This window comes from Parasteatoda tepidariorum, chromosome 7 (genome assembly GCF_043381705.1).
Source record: "Parasteatoda tepidariorum isolate YZ-2023 chromosome 7, CAS_Ptep_4.0, whole genome shotgun sequence".
Taxonomy (NCBI): domain Eukaryota; kingdom Metazoa; phylum Arthropoda; class Arachnida; order Araneae; family Theridiidae; genus Parasteatoda; species Parasteatoda tepidariorum.
Window position 1 is genome coordinate 38,801,069 of NC_092210.1, and position 27,934 is coordinate 38,829,002.

Consider the following 27,934-nt stretch of genomic DNA (forward strand, 5'->3'; position numbering starts at 1 on the left):
ATCCTATCAGTTTTTTATTAGTTATTTAATATTGGTCTAACTATTCTCAATATTTATTTTCGTCTTTTTGTTCATTTTTATTGAAATAAAAAAAGCATTTCTGCTTAGACATTTTCAGTATATGCATACAATAAAATCAAATTATCAACTAGACTAGACGCTACTTTAGGCCAGTAAATTTAGCCATTTTATTAAATTAATAACTAAATTAATTATTTTAAGACTAGTATAGTTGAAACTACACCATTTAAAATTTCATTCACTCACTAAATTTTTTCACGATAATCAAAAAAAAAAAAAAAANTTAATGTAAAAAAAAAAAAAAAAAATTCATTTATTTAATATTTTGAAAGTAAATAATGGTGTCTTTAGTTGATTAATATTTTTTACAATTGCTAATAAAATTTCTAAGTCTAAGAGTTCCACTAAAAGGCGGTCGGTGATTTATGGTTCCGTAGCCGAAAACAAATTGGGAATCATTGCTGTAGACTACAAAAAAAGCTGCTACCAACCTTCTAAGTGCAAATTGGAAGAAGTAAGAATAACATTGGAATTCGCCGCCATTAAAAATCATTGTTCCTGCAGCCATCGGTAGCATTAAACATTTGCTCTAAATTGTTGCTTTGCGGCTCACACTTGATAAATTCTAAAGTGTGAATTGGGGGGGGGGATAATAAAATAAAACACAGAATTATGCATTTAATTTGGAACGAGGTAATGAAAACGCGCAACTTACCGATCCACGGTTCAGAGAGAATAATGGAAAAAAAATAAAAGAATTTTAATTGTGTTGATTGAAGTACAATCACATTATAAAATGCTTATTTATCCAATGTAAAAATGAAAAATAATTCGATGTTTTTATTTTAAAACCAAAGAAAAAGATCTAATGAAAAAATTTTAATAGAAAAAAACTACTAAATTCATAATTTTTCAAGCACGAAAGAGAAATGCTTAGAAGACTTCCTACTGGAGACTCTAGATTAAAAACGGAAACTAAGTTACTGAGATAAATACTTTTAAAAAAGAAAAAAGAGAAGTTTTTTTATGGGTCTCTTATTAAAAACAAAATAAAAGCGTACTAGCCACAAGGACGCAACGGAAGTCATGCGGCTGCGCTTACAAACAACTGAAAATTCAATAAATTAAAAATTATATTTACCTTTGAAGTATTAAATTTTATTTTAAATAATTATGAATAATGCTAATTACGGTTCATATTGAATTTACTCCGATTCATAATTGATGTGAAAAAGTTGCAATTTTTAATATAGTGCTATAAGTCACGTTGATTTTTCCTCCCTAAATTCTAAAGATTTAGCGAAAGAAAAGAGTGAAAAAAAAATCTTTTAATTGAGCTCTAGAATTACGTTTTTTTCCTCTAGTGCTCATATATTTGATGTAAAGAATTTAAATAAAGATTAACATTGTATAATTTCTTTGTTTTAAAATTTTTTGTTTGAAAGTCTTTTTTATTATTTAATTTAATCATTTTTGGTCCACTGTAACACGTTAGATATGATTCCCAGTAGACCACCGAAGTCAAGCATCACTGTGTCACTAGTAGGTGATCAGTTTGATCAGCTTGTGAGGGATCTAGGGGGAACGATATCGGTCCTTGTTTAGCTGTTCTACCGAAAGTCCTTCATTTTATTCGCAGGTCGTTAGGCTACCAAAGCGTGAAAGTAAACCTCCCTGCAGAGTGTTAAAGTTGGGATGGCATGCCTTCGAGTTTGCAGACCATCGTCAATAGCATATTGTGCAGCTCTGGTGTAGTTTAAATAAATTACTAATGTACTTTGTTATTCCTGTTATTAAATTGTTGGTTTAATTAATTAAATAGATGAATAGTAGGATTATGCAAAAATATTCAGAAATGTCAATAAGGAGGAGAAACTTTCAATAGGCGCCTTTCAATAGCTGATGTAACATGAGGCTAGAATACAGGTTAGTAAAGATAACGTCAAGAATTTTTGATTAACATAAGAAATTAAAAGACACACATTTAATCATAAAATCAATAGTATAACTGCAAACTGTAAATCGCAAGACACTAGGCTTTACTTGACTAGCTATATCCTTGAATTGCCGCGAGATGGCAATGGATGATGTTTTCAATAGAAATGTAAACAATAACAATCTCGAGCTCGGGACCTGCTCTAGTTCCGGTTAAAAAGTTTGCAGCTGCTTACTACATGTTATTCTGATAGGCGATGTTTTCAAACGGATAATTTTGTTTTCAATAAAAGAAATAAATTAGATAATTTCTGAGCTCAAATCTGCCGTCTTTCATAAGATATTAATGTTATTATGTAATTCTGGGGAGTTTGGAGTGAAAATGTGTTTTAGTTATTTTGTTATTTATTATTAAAAAAGGTGACATGGTAGCTAGATTTTAAATAACTCGCTTTTTTGGCAGTCTTAATTTGGCCTCTTTCCATTTGTTTATTTCTGTTTGTTCGTGTTGCAAGCTGTGCACCGTGTTAACACTTTTAGTATTGTAAACACAAGTATTGTTAGCATTGTAAACATAAGCATTGTAAACATAAACATTGTTTGCAAGAATCTCAAAACACAATGATGCCAAATGGCTCTAAAATACAACTGAAACAGTAACCCGGAAATTTAGGCAGTCCCGAGCTTGCAGCGTTTCCTAGTGTAGAAATTACTCGGCTACCGTTGTAGTTTCGTTTTCAGCTTTGTGTTGGTTACCATTGGCAGCATCAGTATTGGATGTAAACAAAAAGAAATGAAACTTTACTTTCATCATGGCTGAAATTATTTTAAAGCGAAGTAAATGTTTAGTGTGTCTGATTGAATGGATTTAAGATTATTTATACACTAGTTTAGTTTTTTCTTCAATTATTTAACCAGGCAGATGTAATTGTTAACCAGAAAATTCAATGTTTTTGCTGAAAAAACGAATTATTTACTCTACGACATTCAACAGTTGACATGGTATTTCTCAATCACTTTATGTTTATTAACATTTTGTTTTAATTTTAAATTCACTCGCGCTTGCTCGTTGTTGATATAAGATTACATTTTGTGATTCTAAGTTCGAGTTATTGGATTTATTATTAGGGATGAGATTACAACCTTGGCACTCAACAAGTTTTGAATAATTAATTAATTGTGTAATCGGAAAGGCTCGTTTCATAGTTTAAATATTTTATCATTTGTCGATCATCTGGCATTTTTTTATTGTTATTAAAATGCGTATTGTTTATTTATGAGCATTTTTTTTCTGTATAATTCTTCAAATATTATTTTTTAGAATTTTATCTGTGATTTTGCGTTCAAGATAATTAACTGGAATTTACTAATATTCTCTTGGTGTTTCGAATTTAATTTCCAATTATTTATTGTTGGAAAACAGACAATTGCAGTTCTATTCAGTATTTATTTTAACTTTTTCAAATACGGAGTCTAAAATTTATATTTCATGACTTCACATTTATGTATACAAATTAATATCATGCATGGGAAGTTCGAGCTTTGGAATCAAGGGTATGTCAAAAAATCGGAACATCAGGGTACTTTTTTAAGACAATTAGTACTTTTCCTTTAGCAAATACCACTAATTTTTTTTAATTTAATTTAATTTTTGTGTGTTCAAAAATATATATTAAATGAATATACTATATGAAGATTTCCATATCATGATTTGTGGCTGAATAATTGCCAAGTTTTGGCAACTTCTGGACAGTCGCCCGCTAGAAACTAAAAAAAAAATAATAGAGAGGGACCAACTCGAAAGGTTTAACTCGTATTCACCCCCAGGCAAACATCTACATATTCTTTTTTTAAGAAATTGCAAGTTTAAAAATCTATTTGGCCCCTTGGTGATTGTTGTTGACGTGACAGATCACGATATGGAAATATACCCTAATGAAATAGTTGGCAAGTCTAGTGTGCTAATATAATACTCACGTCAGAACCAAAGGAATGTTTCAAACTGTCAATTCAGGGCTCTGTTGTATTTTGAAAAGTTTTGTTGGTTCATATTTCAGGATTGGGGGACTAAAACCAAATGACTTAAAAATAGAACTCTCAATTTTTTGTTTTTAAATCATATTAGTTTATAGATACTCTTTGTTTAGTTCATTTATAGATACTTTTAGATTTAGTTTGGATATTACTAAAGGAAAAAATAGTCAAATTTAATGTAGAAATCTTTTTAATTTTGAGTTAAATTGTTAATATATCTCTTTAAATAATGCATTATAATTGCTATAATCAAAAGCATGAATGAAGTGCTATTTTATATTTTACTTTTCTGTTTATTTTTAGAATTCTTTTATATTATCAGTGTAAACAAATTTTTAACATATGTATGTAGTGTGTTTTTATTCTAATGTTTTTAGAACAATGTTGATATTAAATTACTATTTTCACTAAAATAATATTTAAAATNTTTATTTGTAAAAAAACATTTACTTAAGGATTCTAAAATGAAAAGCGGTCAAAAACTTTCAATCTGTTAAAAATTATTACCCTTATATTAATTATTCATATGTTAAAAATAATTAGATTTAAATCAATCATAAGGAATAAGCAATTATGTAAAATAAAGACGATAATCATAAGGAAAGAGGAATCATAAATAAGGGATTATGATTTAAATCAATCATAATTCCTTATGATTGATTTAAATTTGTTTCAAGTATTTTGTACTAATATTTAATCCGCAATTAAGATAATTTGGGTTTTGCCGGTTTTTACCAGGTTTTTGCCATTGTCCTGGCAAAAAAAACCTTTTTGCCGGCAAAAACTCCATCCCTCATTGATATTAAATTACTATTTTCACTTAAATAATATTTAAAATTCAACAATAAGAACAAAAACACATTACATACGAGGTATATAAACTAAGTAATGAGACTGATTTTTTCAAATATTTTTCATTCAAACAGAATTACAATTCAATATTGTCTCCTTCAAAATAATTCTTCTCTGAAGCCATACTGTGTCAGTGACAATTGTTCCACTTGTAATAGCAGTGTTGGAACTTGGATACTGGAATAGCCTTTATCTGTCCTTTTTTTTGCCTTTGAAAGGTTCTTCAATATTCAAAAATGACATCCCTTGATATGAATTATCGATCTCGGGAAGAAGAAAAAGGACAGGAAGACTTTATTCAGGTGAGTTATAAGGTTAAGGAGCCACATGAATATATTTATTGGCCTAAAACACATTTATTGACATGTTTGCTATTTGATCTTTGTTCTTGATATTTGATCTCTGTTCTTGATATTTGATCTCTGTTCTTTATATTTGATCTTAATGATTGATCTTTGTTCTTGATGTTTGGTTATTGATCTTTATGTTTGATCTTTGTTCTTAATGTTTGGTCTCTTTTTGTTTTGTTTTTTAGTTCAGATTTAATTAATTTTTTGCAATCTGATGAAAGGTAAAATTAAACTGTTCTCTTGATTAGATTGGTCATCAATAATAATATGGAAACTCAAAATCAGTCAGTATTTTTATCAGTTTTTGAAGTTGAAGTCTTTTTGCTGCTTGCTCTTCTTTTTGAAAGCTGGGTTTCTGATTTTTAAAAAAAAACTGTCTCTGTACGCTTACTGGAGTTTTTATATATTTCTATTGCAATGTGCCCAAACAGCAGACCACAGTTCCATATTGATGTCCCTCATTTTTAGAACGGACTGCAAAAATTAATTTTGCAAGAAAGATGACTTCGGACAATCACGCCAATCTATCAAGTTCTCACTTGTACTGACTGTGTAAGAGATGTTCACCTACCACCTATCCAATTTTGTTAAACTCTATAAATTCTAGAAAAACAAAATCAACGAAAATTAGAATTTTCAAAAATCTGTCCTATAAGAATCTGAGACTGCAATAAAAATAACATGAAAAATCTTCAATTATTTATTAACAACTGTTTAAGAGGAATCTTGTGTATCAAGTGGTTCCATATAATTTGTAATGCAGAAATCCTTAGAAAAGCAAAATAGAAACCAATTGATTTGGAAATTTAAAAAATTTGAATGGTTTGTCATGTTCTACGTAAACCTGAAAAATTTAAAGTAAGGCAAGTTTTTAATCAGAACCCTCAGAGCAATAGAAAAAGAGGAAGACCTAAAAGTACTTAGCACAGGACAATTCTAAACAAATTGAAAACAATGGGAATAACATGGAGAGAGACAAAATATTTGTCTACAAATAGAGATAGATGGAACGCTATAATAGAAGCCCTATGCTCTGATTCAGAGTAAAAAGGAATATATATATATAATTTTTTAGTGGAACTAGAGTTTCTACATCAATTGTTACATCACCAGTCTCATTACTTAATTTAACCATTCCGTGCATATATTGAACAAATATAAACTGCTTGCAATGTGTTTTAATTTATGATTCTTCTTCTTTCAAAATACAATATTTAAATAAAATAATATTTTAATGAAAGAAAAAAATTTTCAAAAATTTGTTTAAAATATGTTATTTTTTTAAAGCTACATTATTTATGAGCATATTGTTTTGCTTAAAGCTTCATTGTGTTAAAATTAATTATTTTATTCTTCATTTATTATTAAATTATTAGTACTGAAACATAAGTTTATTTCACTATTTTAGATATCTGCAGCCTATTTAACATTTTTATCCCTTTTCATCATTCCATTATTTTCAAATACTTTTTTATGAGAAAAAATATATAACTGATTAATAATATATAATCAGTTGCTTGAAATTACAGTTCTAAAGTAGTATCCAGAATAAAAAACTTTCTTGCTACTATTTTCACGAAACATATAAACAATTTGTTAACAATATAAACAATTGTCTTATAAAGAATGTTTTGGTAACCAAACCATAAAAGAATGTTGAAAATGAAAAATAAGTCTGAAACCCATTTCCTCATTTTTTAATATTTATCAACTGAAAACTCCTTACTTTAAGCATGCAAGGTAGTTTGATTTGAACCACAATCATTTTATTAGACAAAATTTATTTGCCAGCCTTAAATATTCAGCCGCCATTAGTGAGCTGGCAAGTTGGAATTTCGTTACCTACCTTAAATGTTTTATATATCATTATTTTAAAATTTGTATTGATTTTAGAGGGGGGGGGATGAAGAAATTTTAATTTTAAATGTAAATTGATGTCAATGCAATGTTATAAATTGCATACTAAATAATGACAATTAATTACGAAATATGACATTTTCATACATACTAACATACAAAATAAAATTTACTGATTAAAGACTCGTACAATGCACTGATACTAAATTTTTCTTTGCATGTTAAGTGGAGCTGTAAAGTTATGTATAAGCATATTCAAAATCTTTTATTATTCTTTTTTCTCATGTTAGCATATTTATTAGAACAAAAGTGGAATTTTTTTTCTTCCATTTACTGAAAATATTGATCAATATTCGAAAAAGTCTTTATCATGTACTTTTTAAAGGATTAACTTTTTTTTTATTTTGGGTGTAAAATATTATTTAACGTTTTGTTCAAAATAGGTCTTTAAAAAAAAAAATTATTTTCAATTTTGTATCATTTGTACCTAGCAATCAGCGCAAATGAAGCTTTTAGTTTAAGATTTTTATAATAGAGTTGTTTACCAACTGTATTTAAATTATTTCTTTTTCATGTCTTTAGTGAAGTATAATGAAATGCTGTTATGGTTAAATTTTAGCCATTATTTTTTAGCTCTTATATTTTGCGTTGTATTTAGCTATGTTAAATTTAATTTTGTTCAATGTGATTAGTATTTACATTTCATAACAAAAGAAAATTTTATACTATGGCTAATTTAATATTAAGCCCGATGCCAAGTTCAAATAAGAAAACAGTCATATGAAATTGCAAAAAATTCTTGAATCACTTTTCTTTAACTTCTTTAGAGTTCAAAAATCATGTCTTACTATTAATATTATCTATTGTTATAAATCATGAATAATCTTACCTTGTACTATTGAACCTTTGTTTATAAATCAAATAGTGATAATTCTACTTTTATAATTTGAGCATAAAAAAGCAAATTTTATAATTAAAAAAAATTACCTTTGTTATATTATTTTTTTCTTGTCCTATGTTTTTGGTAGAGGGAAATTTTGGTAGATATGTAGATGAATAAATGCAGCAGGGCTGTCTACCCACCCACCTGCAAAAGAAAACCTATATTTAAGTGGAGTAATTTAAAAAATGACAAAAAAAAAGAGTTGGTTTGCCAACCTTTTTTTTCCTTGTTATTATTATAATTTCACACAACATTATTTATACACACATATATTCACACACATAGATTTAGTAATAAAATTATATACTATGTTATATACTAAAAAAAATTAAACCCAACTTGAGTCAGGCTTTTTTAAAGAAACCCAGGTTTTTTCCACCCCTGAAATGTAGCTGCTCAACTATTTTTCAATACTTATTTTAAAAAATTATTATTTTTGTCAATTTTTAAATCTTATAAATTAATAGTGGATACTGAACTTCTAGTAATTAAATTTTGGGAGATATTAAAATTAAGGCTTTCATTGCAAATTCTAAAATAAGTAGAGCATTGTAACTTTTCCTCATGATATCTTCATACTTTTAGGAATCTGAGAATCATCAGTCTGATTCATTATCTGTAAATGTAAGACCACCTCTGTACTCTGAAATCCCAGGTACTGTACCTCTTAACACTGGAGCTGAAGGTGGCCCTCCTCCTTCCTATGAAGATGTTGTTGATCCTGAAGGTTGGTTTAATAGAAACTAATAAAAAAAATTTTGTTTCTTTTACTAATATCAGAGCTCAATATTAACGGTGGCCCGGCACCAGTAAAATTTGCTCAGAAGGTACACATTCTTACTGTGCTGTTTGCATATCTCTTATTAAATATTTTTTTTAAAAAAAGTTAAATTTTATTGAAAATATGTACAATAGAGAAATATTCTCGATTCCGATGAAATGAGACATGGTGGCCCAAGGGGTAGAGCACTCTCCTCCCAATGAGTTGACCTGGGTTTGAATCCCAGTGATGGCTGGTCAATACAAATTCCGCACCCGGCTCACCCATAAAATATACTCGGTGGTAGATGGATCGTGGGTTAAAGTCCCCTTGTTCTCAGGCTAACCATTGGAGGTTTTCCTCTCTAATGCTAATGCGGGTTAGTTCCATCAAAAAGTCCTCCACAAAGCCAAATTCTCCTAATACTTGATCCAGCAGTTCCCTTGTCTTCTGGATTGGGTTCAAAATTACAAGGCTACAGAGTTGAACATTAGTAGTCGTAAAACCAAAAATNTAAATGTCTATAAACTTCAACAATCTTTTTAGTGACCCAAACTGTTTTGCAGTTTGGACCAAACAAGTCCACATGTAGAAAACCTGCATGCAATAGCTGCTGCAATTAGGCTGAACAGTCAGCTAACTCAACCATAAAATGTGCAAATTCTTTTGTACTCCTCCACCACACTTTCCTTAAATAATAAGTGGTGTGGGTGTGCTTAGTCTTTTTTCTGAAGCAACTAGAAATAGCCACTCAGCATTTTTCTTAGAAACCCAAACCTCTGCCTCCTTCCTCATGTGTTTAGAAATTTTTTTTACATTGTACAGTAGGAAACCGATTATCCGGAATGATCGGGACCATCGCTATTCCGGATAACTGATATTTCCGGTTTTCTGAATCGCTACAAAAAGCCTTTTTGTTATTGTTAAACCCAACAAAAAAATTTTTTTTTTGGAAATAATCTTAAAAAGAAGAAAAAAACGATGAAGGAATACACTAATGATTATTTCCAAAATGATGGTAAGGTAAACATCTTTCAAAAAAGAAAGAAAAATCCTAAAATCTTATGAGGAAAAAAACATTTTTTAAAAAAATGGCAGGAAAATTTATCGAATTTTGTTCCGGTTTTTTGGTTTTCCGGTTTTCTGATTTCCGGATAACGGGTTCTGTACTGTATTTCGTATTCAGCGTATTAGCTAAAAATTGGAAAGGGGTACGGGCTTTTCTCCGCTTTTCAATAATTCTTTCATAAGGACTTTGATTCTCAATTCTCTGGTTGGTTTAAGCTCTGGTTCTGTGTTACTTTTAGAATAAAAAGTTTTGTGTGACTGATAAGTAATAATTAAAGGCCATCTAATTTTTTGTATGCTGATAATGGTCAAAACTAAATTGTAAAAAGTGAAAAAAGAAGAGCTACTGGGTTGGAAAGATTATTGGGACTTATTCTGATAGGACTGTCTTTTAGTTGTCACATAACTATATTTTGAAATATCTATGAGACAGAGTTTAAATATAATTAATTAATTGAAATTGAGAAACATTTTTGGCTATATCTCATCCAATAAAAAATTAAATAAAGCGGTATAATAATTTAATTTGTTTGTCAAGCTTTTTAAAATAAAATTTATGTTTAATTTATCTTCCAATATATGAACTGTATACTATTATAGATTTAGTAATAAAATTATATACTGTGTAATAAAATTATATAGTAATACACTATGTTATATACCAAAAAAATTTAAACCCTAATAAAGCCCACCTGAGTCAGGCTTTTTTGAAGAAACCCAGGCTTTTTTCACCCCTGAAATGTAGCAGCTCAACTATTTTTTAATGCTTATTTTATAAAATTATTATTTTTGTCAATTTTTAAATTAATAGTGGATACTGAACTTGTATAGTTATAAAATTTTGAGAAATATTAAAATTAAAGCTTTCGTTGAAAATTCTAAAATATCTAGAGCCTTGTAACTTTTCCTTATGGTATCTTCATATTTTTAGGAATCTGAGAATCATCAATCTGATTCGTTATCTGTGAATGTGAGACCACCCCTGTACTCTGAAATCCCAGGTACTGTACCTCTTAACACCGGAGCTGAAGGTGGCCCTCCTCCTTCTTATGAAGATGTTGTTGATCCTGAAGGTTGGTTTATTAGAAACTAATACAAAAAAAAAAAAAAAATTCTTTTATTGATATCACAGCTCGATATCAATGGTGGTCTTGCACCAGTAAAATTTGCTCAGAAGGTACACATTCTTACTATGCTGTTTACATATCTCTATGAGATATTTTTTTAAGAAAAAGTTAAATTTTATTGAAAATCTGTGCAATAGAGAAATATTCACAATTCCGATAAAATGAGACAGGGTGGTCCAAGGGATAGAGCACTCTCCTCCCAATGAGGTGACCTGGGTTCGAATCCCAGTGATGGCTGGTAGATACAAATTCCACACCCTGCTCACCCCGACTACATTACTGACTTAAAATATGCTCAGTGGTAGATGGATCATGGGTTAAAGTCCCCTTGTTCTCAGGCTAACCATTGGAGGTTTTTCTCTCTAATGCGGGTTAGTTCCATCATAAAGTCCTTCATGAAGCCAAATTCTCTCAATACTTGATCCAGCAGTTCCCTTGTGTTCCGGATTGGGTTCAAAATTACAAGGTGACTTAGTTGAATGCTGGTAGTCATAAGCTCAGTGCTGATTATAAAATCAAATTCCGACGAAATATTCTATTTTCTGACAAAAACATGACACTGAAGCAATATACAAGATCTTTACATGAATTGCTAGTCCAGGTGACTATTCATAATTTATTTTATGTTAGTGTTAGTCAAATTTTATCGATTCCAGACTACTGTTAATTTCAAGCCATGCAAAGATAATTCTAGATGCATGTAATATGTGTCAAAACATCAAAAATTGGTAGTTTAAATATTTAAATCTTTGGTACTAATTTACTTAATGTCAATGAAGTTATTCTCCTGAGAATGAAAGAAAATACAACATTATATAAATTTGGGTTACTATATTGGTATCAACGGTTAGAACAAGGCATTAAAATCTGTCCTGAAATAACATTAAATCAATGAACTGGGACTAATATATCAGATATTAACATTTTCAGTATGGACTGTAGTACTTATTAATTTTCTTTATTAGTGATATATGCTTCCTTTAATAGTTAAACAGAAAACTACTTTAACAAAACTAGAAATCAAATTGTGTATCTTTTTTAACTCTGAATTCATTTAAAAAAAAAAAACTTGTGAATTAAAACTTAAAAAATGAATCTTTTACAAAAATCCTATTTTTACCATTTAAGGACTGATTTCTAATTTTTTATAAAGAAAGTTTTTCTTTTGGCAGCACATTTTTTTACCATTGTTAATATTACAAATAATTATACGCATTTTAAATAATTGACATAAATTATGTTATAAAATAAGCAATTCTGAATTAATTTTAACTGTTTTGCAAATTTTGAAAGTTGATCCTTCTCAAAATGTGGTCCAGAGAAGCAAACTTTTTCACAAATCTTGATATTCCAAAATAAATGTTTGCAAAACCTGGATGATTCATAAATCAAAGAATAACTACTTTTTTTTTATTATTATTGAGTCATAACTTTTCATGGCTGTAAAGCTGGTGACTTTCCTGAAATAAGACTGTTTCTTACATGCTATTCTATAAAAAAATGAGCTCACAAAAAAGAAAATTTTGCCCTGAGTCATAAAGAAAAGAAAGTAATTCTGATCTAATTTTTCATTCAATCAATCCAATCTAGTTTTTGATAATATCTAAATGATGATGCTTCATTATATTTTGCCCAATTTAATGTTATTATGGAAAACTTCAGTCTTTAGATTGTGATGAAATATTATGTTAGAGGAAGGGAAAAAAAATTATTTTTTAAAGAAATAACAAGGTTCTCTACCTGTAGCCATATAAAGTGCAAAACAAGTTTTTTATGACTGCAAAAAAAATTAATTGTCGTAAGTTACGCTCAAAATGCTTCTTGTTAAGTAGTAAATGTTATTAGTAAACATTTACCATGAAACTCTTAATTATTAATACTGGTCTTTTGATCTTTATTTTGATAAAAATAATTATGTGATTTAATATTTATTTTCTCTTAAAATATAGCTTCTCCTCCAACCTATCAGTCTCTCTTTGGTCAAGTACGAGAAGCTCGAAAAAATTCAAGCAATTTTATAGATTTTCTGCGCAAAGTTATTGTTATTTTACTTGGGACAAGTAAGCATTGTTTTACTTTATTCAAAATGTTTTACTTTAAAAACATAACATAATGGTAACACAGAAAAGAAAAGTTTCTTTTATTTTAAGAAAGAATTATTAAAGCCAATTGCTTTGTTTTCTCTGAAAGTCTTATTCACTAATTGCTTGTGGAAAATACAAATTAAAAATGCTAATTCTTAGTTATTGTTTGCTATGCAATCTATTGTCTAATAAATTTTTATTGGAAATTTAAAGATATTTTTAAATATAAAATAAGATGGTTTTTAGTATGCATATAATCTATTTTATATGTATATATATTTCTTTAATTGTTATATTTTACTTAATGTCTAGGGCTCATTCTTAACCTTAAAAAGGGCAGGGTGCTAAAAATTTGAAAGGGCACTCTATCCACACAAAAAGAGGTCATTGTATTTCACAAAAAATTACTCGATTCTTAAGAGACTCATAATATTAATTTAAAAACTTATGTATATTGGGGCAAAAGGCATGCTTGGGTGAAATTTTCGATCTAAAGGGAAAACAGGGTCTCCCTCCTTGCTTGAAGAGGTTAAGAAGTCATCTATGACTTCTTGAAATAAGTGTTAACTTAAGTCATGACAATTTAATCTTGATTATTAGGATATTTTTTTTTCTTTATAACTCCTTAATTTAAAATTTAATTTTTGAGAGATTTTGAATAGCAAGAAAAGAGTTCCTTCCAAACTTACAAAATGGTTTGAAAATTTTACATAAGCCATATAACATTTTCATACATATTTTCTGAAAACAAAAAAAAAATTGCAAACTTTTTTTTCCAAGGCAGTACAAAGATAAGTAATAAAAATATTTAACTTTCTCTTATATTTTTGTTTTACTGTCAGAATGCATGTGTGCGTTAGAGTGATTTTCAGAGCTCACCCTAAGCGTTAAAAAGGGCAAGGTGTTTCCTCACAGAAAACAACACTCACTTATTACCATTTAAATTTATCAAAATGTGTAATATTATAAAAAAACTGAATTTTATCCTCAATTTTTAAATTACCCTCTTATACTATTTTATGTGTATATTTCACAAAGTTAATCTCACTCTTTATCAAAATAACCCAATAATTTGAAACTTTGAAAAGTAATAGAAGTCAAGCTAAAAAGCAATTTCTGTGCATAAATTTTCTTCAAAAAAAAATAATAAGCTATAAACAACTTGAAAGGTTTTTTTTATATTTAAACTGAAAATTGTGAGAAGATAAACATTTAAAAGTGCAATTTTTGAATAAAAATTATTTATTAAACAAAAATAATGGTAAAATTTAAAATCACTAAAAAACTCAATAATAACCACTCCTCCGACATAAAAGATGTGAAGATCTCTGGGCACTAACTCTGAAATTTTAACTGTATAGCAAGACAACATAAGAAAAATGAAATTAGAAAATCGAAGGAATGAAATTAGAAATTAAAGTTAAATAATTATCAATAATTTAATAAATCATAAGTAGACTTTTCAGTCAAACAATTGTTTAAGAAAACAACCTTTTCCTGAAGAAAATAAAATAAAAGGTCTGTGTTTTTAAGAGATGGTGGCTGATTTTTACAGAAAGGACAAGAAGGGTGCATTTATAGAGATCAAAGGGCAGGCTGTCTTCTAAGAACGCTTAGGAGAACAAAGTGATTTCCTTTCTCATCTGTATACATGAAAATATCATATTTTAAACTTTAAATATTACTTTAATGCTATGAATTAAATAAGATATAAATAGATGTTATATGCAATTCAGTCTCTTCTTGTATTTCTTTGTGTGTGTTTATATAATATTTTAATTGAAATGGAAAAAAGAGCATAAAAGCTATAAATCAACTTTATCTGCTATTCTAAAAGAATCATATATTATATAAATTTAATTTTTGATTTTAGAGAATAATCTTTCCATAACCATATAACTTTAAAATTTTAAATCTTTCATATTTTAACTCAATATTTCAGGTCCGAAAAAAAAAATATTAAAATAAACAAAAATTAGATTCTTTTTTAAAATTTATACAATTTAAGTTTTAAATTAATTAAAATAAATCTGAAATTGAAATCTTCAGTATTGGATATTTTTACTCAATAATTCACTTTAAAAGAAAAAATCAAATTTAAATTTTGAAGGAAGATCAAATTTTTCTAGCACTTTGCTTTAAACAAGTAAATTAAATTATTGATAGCTATAAACTGAATCTGAAATTGAGACATATTTCTACGAAAAGTTTCATTGTAGAAAATGAATTTTAACATAAATATTAGTAAACCTCAATAATAATATCAAAAAATATGTATTACAGTTAATACTTTGACTTGTCTTTATGAGTCTGTACCTGGAAATAATAATATTTCATTTTCAGTTTTTAAATTTTGTGATTATCAAAATCTAACAAAAATCTTTTAAATAGTTACCTCTTATTTGCAATGTAGTGTTTGAATATTATTTCTAATCAGTTTAGTATTCACAATTGTTACCTAAAAACTAAAATACAAATTCTTTCATTGTTTAAAACACATTCATTATATGAAATTCTAAACATTAAATGAGCTTCTAAGCAAGCCACTACTAAATGCAAATCAATTTTCTATTGCTTAATTTTTCTTTTTTTTTATTTTAAAACAGTCTATAGTAATAACACCCATAAGTCTTCTTGGTGCTCAATAAATAATTAGCCTTCTTAGTATAAAAGTTGTGAGGAGCATAAATCATAACTAAGTTGTTTGTCAGTTGTAAAAAGTTCATAGTTTCACAGAAAAAGCCTAAAACACTGGAGTTTTAGCCATGCAATTATAGTGTAGATGTCTACACAGAAAGCCCTTAAAAATAGATGACCAAAGCATAGCAATATCAGCATAAGAATTTTTATAAATGCGGGGTATTCTGCATTTTACCAATCAAGCCTTAGTTATAATATAAAGGCATCTTTCAATTGTACATCTTTCACAGTTAGATGAGAGAAAAAGCAGCTATTGAAGATTCTCTCTTCTTGAAAGGACATGGCGTTCTCCAAAAGTATCCCCTGGGCGTCTCTGTTTTTTTGGTGACTGTTTTCCTCTTCTTTTTTTTACCTTCATAATTTGTAGATTTTTTTAATAAAATAAATTCATTCTTGAGGGTGTCTACTTCAAAGTTGTAATCTGTAACGCGAAATTCAGATGTTAGCATTAATAGCCATAGACATTACCTCTCGCAAATGCTCCATTTACGACCGAATATTTCATTGTGGTAAGTAAGTTTTGTCTTATAAAATATGTGTCTCAATTCAAACTACTATATTTAGCTAGAGTTGTGAGTTTTCAGTTCACAAATATTAAAAATGCAGAGCAATAGTTTTAGACATAAAGAGGGAAATTTACTAAATATACATCACACAAAGACTGCAATCTACGCTAATGTCTCTGTTTGTTTTTGTAGCCTAGTGGTAGCCTTTAAAAAAATTTTTGAATTTGGGATAGAGGGATAAAGAAACTCTCTATGTAAATAAGCCCAAATGTCATTAATGCAGATTTGAATATGTGGTGGCAAATGAAGGATTAAATGTTTGAAAATTCTTACATGTTAGATTACATGTTAGCCCATTTGTAGTATAACTGATGCATTTTTATTCACAGTGAAATTTTTATCAAGAGTTTTTAATTTTGGTATAGTTAATATACGTTTAAATAAAACTAATTACTAGTTTTTTTGGTGAACAGTTTTATTTAAAATTTTCATTAATTAGATACAGATGAGCTCCTAATTTTATTACTGTATATGATGTTTGGGAGAGACTGAGGTTCGATCCCCAATGGCGGCTTGAAGCCCACCCAGCTTCAGATCAATGGATGCCATCTTGTCTAAAAGTAAAGACGACCTGTACTTAATGCTGTCCACAGTGTCACAATTATGCCATTGGTCATGAAATTATGGAGCCTTAACCTCAATGGCTCCCCTAGTTGTGGGAATGCTTTACTTTATATGATGATTGGATTATCATATAAAGTAAAGCATTATGTATTTTATATTTCAATATACAGCAATAATAGTTAGCTGTTTAAAAAATAGCTGAACTTTAAAACTCTTTTAATGTATTTGATTAAAATCTAGAGCAACTAAAAAATAAGACGTCAATTGATTTATATGTATTTTTGTTTTAGTTGGATGCAGTATAATTTTGGGTATTACTATAGTTGTACCAATTTCAATGGTCATAATTGGTAAGTGGCATACTGTTTTATTTTATTGATTGTTTTATAAAATCATTAAAAAATTTTATTTTATCAAATTTTAATATTTTAAATAATTGTTTAATTAATCCAATTGTCTATCTTTTGTATATTCCTTTTTAAAATTTAAATAAAATTTTTATTTTAAAACATTCTGTTCTGTTTAAACTGTTCTAGTTTACATTCTGATTTATTCTTCATTTTTATTTATTTTTTATTAATATGAAAGAATGTAATACATTTTAAAATATTCATTGTTATATTTTGCAAAAATAAAATCTTTTGAAATGAAATTTCACAGCTAATAAAATTTACTCCCAAATAATACATTTTAAAATTACTTGCTTAGTTAAATAGTTTTTTTTTTTTTTTGTTGGCGAAACATTACAGTTAAAGCTTTATAAAGAATATTTTATTGTAAATTTTAAGCACTATAATATCCTAAGAAAATTTTATCACTGGGACTTTCACTGGTTTGTACATATTTCCACTGGTTCATGCTAATGCCCAGTTAGATTTTTTTTTTAAGTACTTAAATATTTATGATGTACTTAATTTATGATGTACTTAATTTTTTTAAGTACTTAATTTTTCAAATACAATAATAATTAAACTAATCGACAGTGTGTGTGCCTCCAAACCGGTATTAAAGTTATCANCTCTTTCTTATATTCCAGCAGAACATGAGAATGAGTTGGCTGCTTGCCTAAAATGTATGGCACGATTCAAAGATTTTTGGAAAATTTAAAGTATTAACCTTTATTTCTGCTTTTTAAATAAATCGTTTTATTAGCTGCTTAAGCATATATTTTTGGTTTACTTGTTTGATCTTGATGTCTTATTTGTTAATTACCACTGTATAATTATTTTTAAACAGCCCCTTTATGATAAAAACTGGTGATCAGTAAGTACCCCAGAAGTGATCAGGAATTACCCCAGAAAGGATCAAGAAGGGGTAATTCCTGATCATTAAAAATTTAAAATATTTTAAATTCTAATTAGATTTTTAAACAAAACAAGATATCCTAGGACTCATCTCATATAGCCTCAAACTTCCAGTAAATATTATAATTCTATCTTGAATAGTTTTCTTACAAAATAGATGTTGCAAAATAGAATCTACCCCAGGTCACCCTACAATAATAATTAAACTAATCGACAGTGTGTGTGCCTCCAAACCGGTATTAAAGTTATCAATCTTGAAATACACATATTATCTAATTTTTTTTTAATTAAGTTACAATGAACTGAAATTAGTTTTAAATAGTTTATATTTAGATTTTGTTGACGATTTTATTAGCAATCTTTATGTTAGAAAAAAGTATATTTTTAATCATAAAAAAAAAAAACTAGCCTGTGTAGTAGTTGAAATAATTTAGTTCTTTTATTTCAGATTTATTTTAAATGTTTGTCTAGTCATAATAATTTCTCATTTTCATTTACAGGCACTCAATATTTTGGAGAATGTCCTGTAGAACAGTTTATTCCTATTTATTTAATTGTTGGGGGAGCTTTTGGAATATTTAAAAATTTATTGGGGTACATTGCACGTTGTAAAAAGAATGATGATGAGCAAGAACATATTATCCATCGATCTCGAGACAGTATAATAAACTGCTTTTTATTTGCCTGGTTCATTACTGGTGAGTTATATTATTCTGCTTTGTGTTTTTTTAATTAGTTACTTTTATTTATATTGAATCTGTAGAATTACTTAAAATAAAATTGATTTTCTTCCAATTATTACTATCATTATTTAAATATTTTCTCCGATTGAAATACGAGTACTGTAAGATACTGATAAAGCATCCCCACCCCAAAATTTGCTGATAATCACCGCGATGTTGAGGGGGGAATAAATGGTAATGAAGAGTGCCATTTTAAAAAAAATTATCTATATTCGGTCTGGCATTATTAAGTGGGAATTACAAAATATACAGTAAAAATAATAATAGCAAAAGAAAGTAAATATAAACTTTAATTAGTAAATCTATCTTACCTTTACAGCTATCCTTTATTTTTAAATCTCGGCACATGCAAACTGGTGAAAAATATGGAGGACAAAATATTTCATAAAAAGAAAGATAATTTATTTAGTTACATTAATCATAATATGAAAATCCATCAAAAGAAATATCAGAGTCATGGTCCAAAATAAGGTCTATGCACTCTTCATTCAGTTCATCAGTAACATCATTGTCTATAGATGTGACATTAACTTCTGCTAATTGGAAATTAAATAGCCCATCTTCGCTTCCATCCAATGCGTTGGATATACCACAGTGCTTAAACGAGTTTGAAACTGCCTCTTTAGAGGCAGCTTCCCAAGCGGCTGACACGAAACCAATCACATCTTGTCGAGTTGATTTTTTAAATTCCCGGCAAGGTTCTTTTGTTTGTTCCTAGACCACCTACTCTCTTCGCAATGCACTTTTATAGGATGCTGTCCAGGAAACATCTGGCTGCAGAACGCTTTTGCACCCTGCCGGAATCAAAACTATATTTGTGTCCAGATTTTTTAATTTTTTACAGAGACTTGAGGTTCCATGAATTGAACCGAGATCCAAGATAATTAATCTACTTACGTCATTCTCATTTGTACCCCAACTTCCCGTAAGGTTAGTCGTCATCCATCCATTGAGAGAGCAGGTAACTTTAACATTATGTGGAATTTAAGTCTTTAGCAAACAAGGTGGGATGTGTCCTGTCGGTTCTTTTTAAATCACATATATAGGAAGTTGATGTCCAGGTGCAGTTGCTCCTAGCAGGACTGTAAATCCTTGCTTTTTGCATCTGCTGTTAGAGATGCTTTTTCCGACAGTATCATTTGTCGAGTGTATGGTTCATCAAACCCTTTCGAAGTTTGATCCTTATTTTGTATATTATATGGCATGTAATCATTTTTCATCTTCAATGAACGGATAGCTTGAATGAAGCCATTTGCAGCTTCCACGTGATCAGCTGACCTCTTCGCATTGAAATACCATATCTTTCCCCCCTCATTTTATGTACATCGACGATGGCTTGAAATCTGAAAATTCAAGAGTAGCTGCTATTTTCACAGCTTCTTTGAATATTCTGCTGGATACAGTAAAGCCAATTTACCATACTTTTTCTAAAAATTCGAAGAGGGTATCATCTAACTCCTCGTATAAAAGTTTTCTCCCAGTGATCAGTTTCCTCATTTTTTTGTTCGCCATAATCGTTAGCCAATGAAACTTCTTCTTTAGTAATCCACTCTCAAATCGTTTTTCTGTCAATGCCGAAATGCCTTGAAGTTCGGTGTGTTACTGAACCATTTTCCTTATACCGTTGGGTGACTTCCAATTTTTTAGAAACGGTGTAAGAACTTTATTTTAGGCATCGTCACAAATCTGAATAAAGACTGCAAATCTTTTCTTCTTTTTTTTCCCAATGGCAGGCACTGAATTTGTATCTTTGCCTATACTATGCCAGAATTGTTGCTCATTTCGCGTTACCCAGTGGGCACCTGTGAACCAAAGTCACGGAGGCGAGCAACATTGCCCACGCCACACTGCCACAAACCCGTTTATAGGGTGGGCCACATTCACACATCATACACACACACAACAGAGGACAGCACAAAGAGAGAGAGAAACATCCATGCCCAGAGCGGGGTTCGAACCCGCAGCCTATGGCTTCGCAGTCAGGCACGCTAACCGCTTGGCCACCTGGCCGGCAGACTGCAAATCTTGTTGATGATGATCTCAATAAATACTGATTCTAATCTGTTGTTGTTAATCTAGTGTTAATATTTCTTGTTTAAAAACCATTCAAATTGAAACATCAGTGATGCAATCTTTATTGACTTTAAAATCATTCTGGACCTCGGACCTTGAATGGGGGTAAAGCAATTAATTTTTAAAATTCAACTGAAATCATCTGTAGACATGGGTAAGAAGCAATCCACGCATTAAATTGAGATGCTCATTAAATTATCTAAAATACATGCTGAAATATTCGCTAATGACCTAGGAAATGGTTAAAATTGGGTTACCTTTTAATTGTTTTATTTACACTGAAAAGAAATATTTATGAGCTTTGTTTATTTTTAAATTAGAGCCTTTTTCCTGAAATTCATAAATAATCTATAACTAGGTATATCAGATAGATAAGTTGAACCAAAACTTTTGTGTTGGTGACACCCCTGTAAAAATTGTTTAATTGTTTGCTAATTTATTTTTTGTGCATTTATTTGGAAGTTTATTGTTCATAAATATCAAATTATTAATGACTGGATAAAAATAATAAATACATATTTTTCCCATTTATTTATAATTTGAGTATAAAACACTGCTACATTGAAATTACTCCTTAAATCTAAATGTTCACTTAATTTGATCATTTTTTTTTTTTTTTTTTTTTTTTTTTTTTNTTCAAAATAGTTGAGTGAAAATGTGAAATATTATTATGATATTATTGATAGAATGAGTTTTACTTTGAAGAAAATTGACAAAGCATGCTATTTCCTTATGAAATTTTTTAGAATTATTGTATCAAAAAACTTTATGGAATGAACATTTGAATCCCATGAGCTCTTTATGAAATGTAAAAAATAAATTAAAGCCAATCTCTTATATTCTATTGCATTAACACTATTTTCCCAATTTTTTAATTTTAACCTTTATTTTTGATTTTTCATTTTTGGAAAAGTACATGTGAAAGTGTTTTGTAGAATGATTTTTTCCTCATCAATTTTTACATACCTTCGTCCCACTTAGTTGCATATCGGATAATCGAATAATCCGTTGATACGAATAAAATTTAATGGAACCAAATCATTTTATATGAAACTAATGTTAAATTTCCTCACTTAAATTTATATCTGTTGTTTCTAGTTCTCGCTTAATTGCATAAAGAAGAGGTACGGAAATGAAAAAAATCTGTTTATTTTGAAGAAATGTTTTACCAGCTAGCATGAAATTTTAAGTCAAAATAAGATTGCAATTAGTGGTCACTTCAATAGGTACTGTTCATTTGCTGCTCTGAATAGGTGCTAGGAATATAATTTAAGAATTAATATCTTGCTGGCAGTTATACTTTGGAGTGGAAGAAGGGGTTTTACCCCCATCCTTGACTTAATTCACTCTCACATTATTTAGAATGTAAAAAGGTACAGAATGATTTCTTTCACAGTGAAGCACAGTTATTCACTTATGGTTATTCACTTCCTGCTGTGCTATTAGTTTTGATAAGAAAAGGTTTCAAAAATCTAACACACTAGCCTATAGCATCTTTCTTTAAAGTAGAATAATCATTGCTTGCTCCAGTGAATACAGATAAGTGTGAACAGGAATGATTTGAAATAATCAGAAAAGAAAAGAAATAAAAGTTTTGGGAGAAATAAATTTCAAAAATCTCAAACTGAAATAGCTAACTAATTTGGAGTTTCTTAAATTTCAAGGACAGAAAAAAAATATTTAAAGTATTCGAAAGGAATATGCAAGTAATGAAAATTCTTAGTAAAAAAGAAAGAGAAAATCGAATTTTAATAAATTGACAAATTTTTTCGAAAGGAGCAAAATAATATTATATAATTATTTGTCATCAGCATAGATTTATTTTTATATAACTTTAAAGAGATTTATGTTTTATAATACTAACACAAACAGTTTAAATTGTGGTTGTTTATTTATCATAAAATTGAGTTTAAGATAAAACACTATGCCGTAGGGAACCGATTATCCGGAACGATCGGGACCATCGCTATTCCGGATAACTGATTTTTCCGGTTTTCTGAATATCTACAAAAGCCATTTTTTTTATTGTTAAGCCCAACTAAGAAAAATTTTTGGAAATAATCTTAAAAAGAAGAAAAAACGATGAAGTAACAAAATGATGGTAAAGTAAACATCTTTCAAAAAAGAAAGAAAAGTCCTAAAATCTTCTGAGGAAAAAAGAAAAAATATTTTTAACTGGCGGGGAAAATTTATCGAATTTCGTTCCGGTTTTTTGGTTTTCCGGATAACGGGTTCTGTACTGTACTATGCATTAGATACCATTAAAAAGTTAAATTTCCGTTAGATTAAGCACTTAAAATTGAATGATCCACTTCCCTTTCAATTAAACGACCCACTTAATTGAATAGTATTGGCTGGAACCAATGGTATTCCTTTAAGCGGGGTTGACTGTACCTATTTTGTGCAATTAAATTTTTTTTTTCATCCTTCAACAGGATGCATATGGACTTACAGAGTTTATGAACCAGAATATGAAGATATAACCAGCCCATTTTACTGTAACAAAACATTATATCTGTTCGCGTTTTGGCTTGTGACAGCTTCCTTTATACTGTCAGGCCTTTTAACCATTTTCTGCACATGTTTCATCGTCTCTTCTGTAGTTACAAACATTGAATGATAGACAGCAAATGCATGTGGTTGTACATAATCCTGAATCTCAAGATGATATGCCTAGTAATTTTTACCTTTTTTAAATACACTTGCCAACTCTTAGTGGTTGCAGTGAAAGTCCAAATTGTTGCCATCCTTAGAGACTTAACAGTGCTCTAGCCAAAAAGGTTGTTGTACAGGTAAAAAATGGTTACAGTTTTATTTAGTTACATTTTCATCGTTAACAATTTTGTTAAAGTTTATACTGTTATGAGATGCATTATATTTAATTTGTACTAGTCATACATAATTAATTCCTTAATTTTTTATCCTATCAGTACATAATTAATAATATAACTATTTTTATTGTTTTACTTCATAGTTCAGTACTAACTTCTGTTAATTATTTTTTGAACTTTGTAACTTTGACTACCATAAGCACTTTTTAAAAATAAAAGAAATTGGGAACATGATGAGCTAAATACATAACATATAATGTATACAGATGAGTCCCGATTATCCGACTGTGGACCGCTACTGACTCGGTTACAGCGAAGAGTAGGTATAGATGTAATATAACAAATACAAAATCTATATGGGTACACCACACACAATTCATATTATAATTAAGAAGCTTATTATTAAAAAACATTTAAAGAGCATACTTTACAAGAATGAAGGAGTTTTACTGAAAAAAAAGTCCTTGATCGTTTTTTGTTTTACATTATTGCCATTTTTTTACTCCTCTTGTTCTATATATTCAATAACACTTTCGATAGCTTTTATTCCATCTGTATGAGAGATTTTTATATGTTGATTTTCATCATTGCACTGTCTTCATCATCTTTGTTATATGCATTTTTATTATTGACAATATTAACAATCATTAATTCGAATCAAGTTGTTTGATTTCATTTTCCTAAGTGTTTAGAAGATAAAATGCAGTTTGTTTGTTTTTCTGGGGTAGTTTTTAAAATAAAAAATAAACTAGAACAACAAAAAAAATCCTTTAAATATTTTATAGCTTGGTTAAAACAGAAACTCGGATAATTGGGACTCTCCTATATATATATATATATATATATATATTAATTAGACCTGAAAATGTAGAGTTTCAGTTAGTAGCCAATGGCTTGTAGACTCTTATAACTTTGTAACCCCTTTTTTATCAAGCCTAATGATTTTGAGATTGATCAATCATTTTCATTTAATAGCCTATTTTTGCAAACCATTTTTAGGATTAAATTACATTTGTAAATAAATATATATATATTAAAAATGATCTACAGCTATAAAAATTTAATTCGACAATGAAAATAATACAAAATTTAGTTAGACATACTGACTTTAAAGAAATTTATTTAAAAATATTTGGTGAGGTAAAATTAGTTAATGTATATCTTACAACTTTGAAATATGCTAATTGTTAAAGAGTTCTTCTTCCACATGAATTTTTCTATCAAAATTGGTAGACTCTGAAGGATCAAAATTTTGAATGGAAGCATTGGACACTTTAAAGAAAATTCTGTTCTCTAGAGTCTTTCTGCATTAATCATGGAGCGCAGCATTTTCAAAAAGTGCTTAATGGTGCTTATTTTTGTTTTTTAAAAGCCATTAAAACAGCCAATGAAAAGAGAACCTTTGTGCTTTTTCCATTGGGTGTTTTTAAGAAATGCTTAATTTTCCCTTTTTGAAAATGAGATTTTTTTTCTTTACCATGTCAATTTTCACCACAAATTATGCAAAAGTTGTCCTATTCAACGTTTTCACAATTCATTCAATCACAATCTATTTCGGCGTATGAAAGCGCCAATCATTTTACATATTTGATGAAAAACTTGGGAGTACACATGTGCATCTACTGAGCTGGGTTTCGGTGAGATTCTTGCACTCTCATGTGGAACTCATTTTGCAAGATGTTCTCAATTTCAGGGTAACTTTTTCACCGTCTGATATCGAATCGGAAAACCTCTTCATCTTTTCGTACTGGCTTGTATAATCAAAAAAAGAGTTCTTTGTCAAATACTGGTTATTTTATCATGACCATATAAAGTCTTTGAAAAATATTTTCCATTTTGTTAATGTATATAAGTGCTTAAAAAGTACTTAAAAGATGATTATTTTTTGTTGAAAGATTTGGCTACGCACCCAGTTGATGTACTTAGACCATCAAACAATTTTCAAGGAAAAGAAAAAGTAACTGACTGTTTATTTAATTTAAGCCACCACTTTTTTTTTTGTTCACTCGCCAGGTTTCTGGTGGACATTTTTAAGTCTAATATATATATATATATATATATATATATCAGTATTAAGATTATTTTAATAGCATTGTCTGAATTATTTGATAGTCATTAATGACTGACTGAATTATTGACTGTCATTCAAGTCAGAGTAAATTACTTTTTTGACTGCAGCCTTTTCTTTAATATCAAACTGTAGTATTCACAGTTCAATGTATAGTATTATTCTATGAGGAATATCCTTAATGATGAGTATAGAATTCACTGTTATTTTTTTTCTCTGCGAAAGTCCTACTTTTTTATGTTAAAGATATGAATTTCTTTTCATGTCTTAAACATATTGTAGTCTGAAATACAAAATGAAAAAAATTAATTTGAAGTTATGAAAATTTTTTAAAGTGTACCAATGTACTTTTGATTGTCAGGAAAAGAACATAGTCATTGTCTGTTATATTTTTTTCTCATTATTTTTAATGATTTGATTGTTGATAGATTGTAAATCAAAATGATTAGCTTGGTAGTATAAGATGATTATTAATTAGACTAGGTGTTGTATAAAAGCCATGTTTTCTGTAAAAAATATTAATTCCATAAGCTTACAAATGGGCAAAAAGTTGAAATGATTATTTTAAAATTTTTGTTTTTCAAAAAAAAAAAATTTATTTTCTTTCTTTCCTGATACTTTGGACTTTCACTGTATTTTTCGAGCTGCATAAACAGTGATTGCTATTGCATAAGCCATTAATTTTTTTAAAAAATCTTGCTTATTAGAGGGCGACTAATATTTAACTAATATTTCTGGAGCTCAATTTCTAAGACACATGTACTAATCAAATTTAACGCAATAGTTATGTTTTCGTATAATATGTTTCATTTGATAATTTTATTAATGCCATTTTTTTTCATCATATACTTTAGAATGTTATTACATTTTTCTTTAAAATCCCATTTATCTCTTTATTACTGTAAAAAAGTTGGCCAGATTGTTATCTATTAATAATATTTAAAATCCTGCCAGTTTTGTTATAACTACCCTATTAATAAAGAAAAAAATATTGCATCACTAGTAAGTAAAAGTTTACATTTGTGTCAGAAATCTTAGCACTTACCAATGCAAGAAATAGTATTTTTTGTTTCATGCAAATAAATAAACTATCAATTTATAAATACACCGAAGAGCCATTACATTATGACCACCCTACTAATAACATGTAGGACCACCTTTAGCCCTCAAAACTGCTAGCACCCGCCTTGGCATTGATTCCACAAAGTGCTGATAAGTAGTCTGAGGTATCTGGTACCAAGCGCTCACCAACTGGTCCTGCAATTCCCTCACATTGTGAGGGGGTAGTGTGGCAGCACGAATTTGGTTTTCCAAGTAGGGCCACAAATTCTCTATTGGATTAAGGTCAGGTGAATTTAGAGGCCAAGACATGACTTGAAAGTCACTGGAATGTTCCTCAAACCAATCCATGACGATTCGACCCTTATGACATGGTGCATTATCCTGTTGGTAAACACCATCCCCCGCAGGAAAAACTGTTGCCATGAATGGGTGAACCTGAGTACTAATCATCAAAAAGTAGCTTACAGACGTCAGGGATTGTTCTATGAGGATTATGGGTCCTAATGTGCCCCATGAAAACATTGTTTCTAGGCGAGAAACCATGAAAACCTGGGCGAGCTCATAATTATAGATGGAGCGTGGTCATAATGGAATGGCTCTTCGGTGTATATATATATTAGGGTACGAATTTTAATTTTAAAGATACTAGCCAGACTAAAACTCTTGTTTATTGCTAGTTTACATTCCTGAAAAATATGAACAATTTTCAAAACGTTAACAGAAGTAATATGAATAACCTTTTGATGACCGAAACCATAAAGAAAATAAAGTACGTATTAGATGCTTATTTATTTCGATTATTATAATAAATCAAAATAGGGTTTCGAAACATTTTCTGGTGCCTCTGATTTGAGACTCAATAATCTATGTAGTTTAACTATGTAGCAGTGTTAGATAAGTGTATGTGGTTTAATTTAAAACTCAGCAATTTAGAAGATGAAACTTCTTACCATTCTTAAATATTTGATTGCTAATACCCATTGCAGGCTCTT

The 27,934-nt window shown here is 29.0% G+C and overlaps 1 protein-coding gene across 4 annotated transcripts; it reads left to right on the top strand.

Moving 5' to 3' along the window:
- Positions 1-2,735: 2,735 nt before the first annotated feature.
- Positions 2,736-23,749, top strand: LOC107441670 (transmembrane protein 272). Of its 4 annotated transcripts, none has more exons than XM_043055614.2 (7): positions 2,736-2,958; positions 4,917-5,144; positions 8,578-8,719; positions 12,897-13,007; positions 17,152-17,211; positions 18,666-18,863; positions 23,417-23,749. In XM_043055614.2, the coding sequence occupies exons 2-7, from the start codon at positions 5,079-5,081 to the stop codon at positions 23,599-23,601; spliced, it is 762 nt and encodes a 253-aa protein (XP_042911548.1). In that variant the 5' UTR covers positions 2,736-2,958; positions 4,917-5,078; the 3' UTR covers positions 23,602-23,749. The 4 variants fall into 4 exon arrangements, with proteins under 4 accessions (XP_042911548.1, XP_042911630.1, XP_042911505.1 ...); XM_043055571.2 differs by lacking the exon at positions 8,578-8,719 and adding an exon at positions 10,752-10,893 and having other exon boundaries at positions 2,761-2,958; XM_043055696.2 differs by lacking the exon at positions 4,917-5,144 and having other exon boundaries at positions 2,738-2,958.
- Positions 23,750-27,934: the final 4,185 nt, after the last annotated feature.